General features: G+C 36.5%; 1 protein-coding gene across 1 annotated transcript; it reads left to right on the forward strand.

Moving 5' to 3' along the window:
• Nucleotides 1–3,661, forward strand: LOC112153700. The gene is made up of 5 exons (XM_024284067.2): nt 1–349; nt 429–779; nt 2,015–2,146; nt 2,234–2,271; nt 2,360–3,661. The coding sequence occupies exons 1-5, from the start codon at nt 1–3 to the stop codon at nt 2,480–2,482; spliced, it is 993 nt and encodes a 330-aa protein (XP_024139835.2). The 3' UTR covers nt 2,483–3,661.

Below are 3,661 nucleotides of genomic sequence, written 5' to 3' on the forward strand. Positions count from 1 at the left end.
ATGACTATTTTTCCAGGTTGCACAGATGAGTATAAGTTCATGACAAAGACAGTTCCTGTTGGAGAAAATGTTACCCTCAGCTGTGATCGCCAGGCTGATGTTCTCTACAGAGAGAACTTATTTTGGATCAGGATTGTTTCTGGGAAAAAGCCAGAATTTCTGGGAGCAACAATAAACTTTGATTTTAAACATGTCATCCAGCAATCTCACATTACAGTGAAGCAAGAACCAGAATCCTTTGTTCTGAATATAAACGCAGCCGAGGAAAGTGATGATGGTGTTTATTACTGCTTTAAAGTTAAAGACCTGGATTTGGTATTTTTGACTGGAACATTTCTGAGAGTAAAAGGTAAGAAAATGAAAACTTTTATTTGTGAACAGTTTTTTGCGCTACATTTAATTAGTAATTATGTTTCATTATTTTCTAGGCAGAGAACCAAACATTGTTGCTGTCACTGAGAGGTTTTTATCCGATCGAGTCTATCCAGGAGACCCGGTCACTCTGGAGTGTTCAGTCCTCTCAAGCTCTCCCAATGAAACCTGTGGAGAAGAACAGAGAGTGTTCTGGTTTAAAACAGAGTCAGACGAGTCTCATCCTCATGTTATTTATGCTCATGGAAACCCATCTGATGAATGTTTGAGGAGTCCTGAATCTTCCTCTGAGCAGAAATGTGTCTACAGCTTCACCAAGGACTTCATCTCCTCTGATGCTGGGACTTACTACTGTGCTGTGGCTGCATGTGGAGAGATCTTTTATGGAAATGGGACAACTCTGACAGGTATAGATTTTATTTTATTTTTCAGTAAAATAGGGGTTTGCATTTTTAGTACAATAAGTGTTCATATAAAACAGATATTTGGGCCATCATTAAAAAGAAATAAATACATTTAAAAGAATCCCTCTATCTATCCTTTTTCTTTACCTGCTTTATCCCTGTTGGAATCACGGGGCTGCCAGAGCCTTACCTGACTACTGTTGTGTTAAGGCGGAATACATCCTGGATAGGACGCCAGACTGTCACAAGGCAATTTAGAGAATTGAGTCATAACATGATGTGGGAAAAAGTTGTAATTTTACAAGAACAAAGTCTAAAAATTATAAGAAAAAAATAGTAATTTCATGAAAAGGAAATTACAATTATTACAATAGAAAAGCATTAACATTATGAGAAAAAAGAAAGTTACTTTTACAAGAGACAAGCTATATAAAGTTGGTTTTATAAACCTCACTGCACATTTCTCTCCGGATAAATCCATTAATGTAGCCATTTATAGTGATGTTACAAAGCTTTAGCTTTGTCAAATGAATTCATGTGCTTTAATCCATTTTGGCCCCTTTGTTATTACACCGCAGACGCCGTAAATGCCGTGTCCCGCCGAAATCCACTCCTTGCGAGTCAAGAAGCTTTCTCTGGACAGGCCCAGTGCCATACAGATTAGATTTAACACCCTTATCTTTAAAAAAAAAAAAAGGTTAATTTTGCCTCACTAAAAGGCTTGGTGTTTCTTCATTTGTGAAGCAAATGCTGAATTAACCACTTATACCTTATGCAGTCTATGTGTCTTATACTAAAACATGTTTTATTTCTGTTTTTCTTTGTGAAATAGCCTTTTATCCCATAAATGTACAACTTTTATCGTGTGACTTTTTTTGTTTGAAACTTATGAAATTACACCTTTATTTCATACAAATATTGATGTCTTTCCTTTTAATTCTACATGTTCTACAAATTTTGAGTTTTTTCTAAAAATGTACACCTTTGTTCCTGAGAAATTTTGCTTTTCCTTCTCATATTACAATAAAAAAAACATTTTCTCATAATTTTAGGACTTTATTTACAAAAATTGCACATTTTTTTCTTATCATTTTACGTTATTCTAGTAATTTCATTAATTTTGTTTTATGGCCTTAATATCCTGTCATGTTTCAGAAAAAGGAAATGTTCTAAATTATTTCTATTTCAACTTTCTTGAATCATTTAGACATTGACTGTTATTTGTTTTATTGTTTCAGCTCTCCAGATGTGGGATTTACAAACGGCCAACATTGTTCTCCTGTTCTTGTTAGCCTCCTTGTCTACCAGCATCTTCATTATAATGGTCTTAGTTTATAAAATGAAGAGAAAATCAGACAGTGCTTGTAATGGTAAAATATTTTTCATTATGTAATTTAAAACTACATGTTTAAAATTAAATTACATTTTTAATTCTTTCTCTCTGGTCCTGGAAGTAGATTGCTTACACTCCTCTAATGACCGAAAACATGAAAAGGTAAAATAAAACCAAAAATTAAACTAATATCCTTCATTGTTTGGGTTTAGATCAAATATGTCATAATAACATCTCCGTGTTTTCTCAGAATGAAGATGACTCACTGACATATTCGGCACCAACCTTCGCTCAGAGGAAAGCTGGCAGAGGATACAGAAAGAAGACGACGCCCCAGGAGACCTTTTATTCTGATATCAAACATTTGGGATAGATTAGTTTCTTTTTTGCCTTTTGGCTTCTCCGTTTGGAAGTTTAGAAGAGGGTTTGCCTCAATCAAACCCTGTCCTCTGCTTCGTTCTCACGCACATCAGCCTTCTTGTCTATATCAATCAACTGTCTCTGGTCTCTTTCCTGGTATCTTCAACCAAAGTCACTCTTCTCATCATGTCCAAATTATCTAAATCCATGTCCCTGGATCTATCTCCAAAATATTCAACATGATCTGTTCTTCTGATAGAATTATCACTGATTTTATTTGTCCTTGATACTCTCAAAGACAACATCTTCAGCTCTATCTCCTGTCTCTGCATCAGAGTCTGTAAACCAACAATACGGCAGCTCTCACCACAATCTTCTACACCTCTCCTTTCTTTCTTCATTCTTTTGTCACACATCACACTTGAAACCTTCCTCAGTTCTTCCTATCTGCTTGAACCTTCCCTCTTCACCTCTTTCCTACATTGTCTGTTGTTTTGGACTGTTGACCCTTCCTAAAATCCTCCACATTCTTCACCTCTTCTCCCTGTAACCTCACTGTCCCCTTTATGTTCCTCTCATTTACTCGTAGATACTCTGTCTTGTGGCAGCAGACCTTCATTTCTCTGCAATCCAAAGCAAACTTCCACTTTTCTAGACATTCCTCCACCAGCTCGCTGGTCTTACTACAGATCACAATGTCATCTGCAAACGTCATGATCCACAAATATGTCTGCCTAACCTCATCTGTCAGTCTGTCTATCACCACAGAAAACAAGAAGCTCAAAGCTGATCTTTGACGTAGTCCCATCACCACCTTGAACTCCTTCAAACCCACATCACGCTACCCACCATCCAGTTCTCAGACATGTTCTGCACTGCTCTAATGTTCTTCTGTTACTCCAGACCTCAGTTTCTGACTTTGTACTTTTAAAGGAGCATGTTCAAAGCTATCTGTGTTTCTCTTCTGTGGTGTGAGATCATACTGTTGCTCAAAAAATATTCACTTCCTTCTAACTTGTTCTTCTTAAAATGGATCATTTGACAAACCAGTCTCCAAGAAGGAAGGATGGATGGATGGATAAGCTTTATTCTGGACTCCTAGCCTAATCAGTGAACAGGAACACATAACCATTAATCAGTGCACATACAGTGCCAAGAGTACACAAGATGTCTAAAAAGATAAATAAAAATA

Source organism: Oryzias melastigma, linkage group LG10, assembly GCF_002922805.2.
Source record: "Oryzias melastigma strain HK-1 linkage group LG10, ASM292280v2, whole genome shotgun sequence".
NCBI lineage: Eukaryota > Metazoa > Chordata > Actinopteri > Beloniformes > Adrianichthyidae > Oryzias > Oryzias melastigma.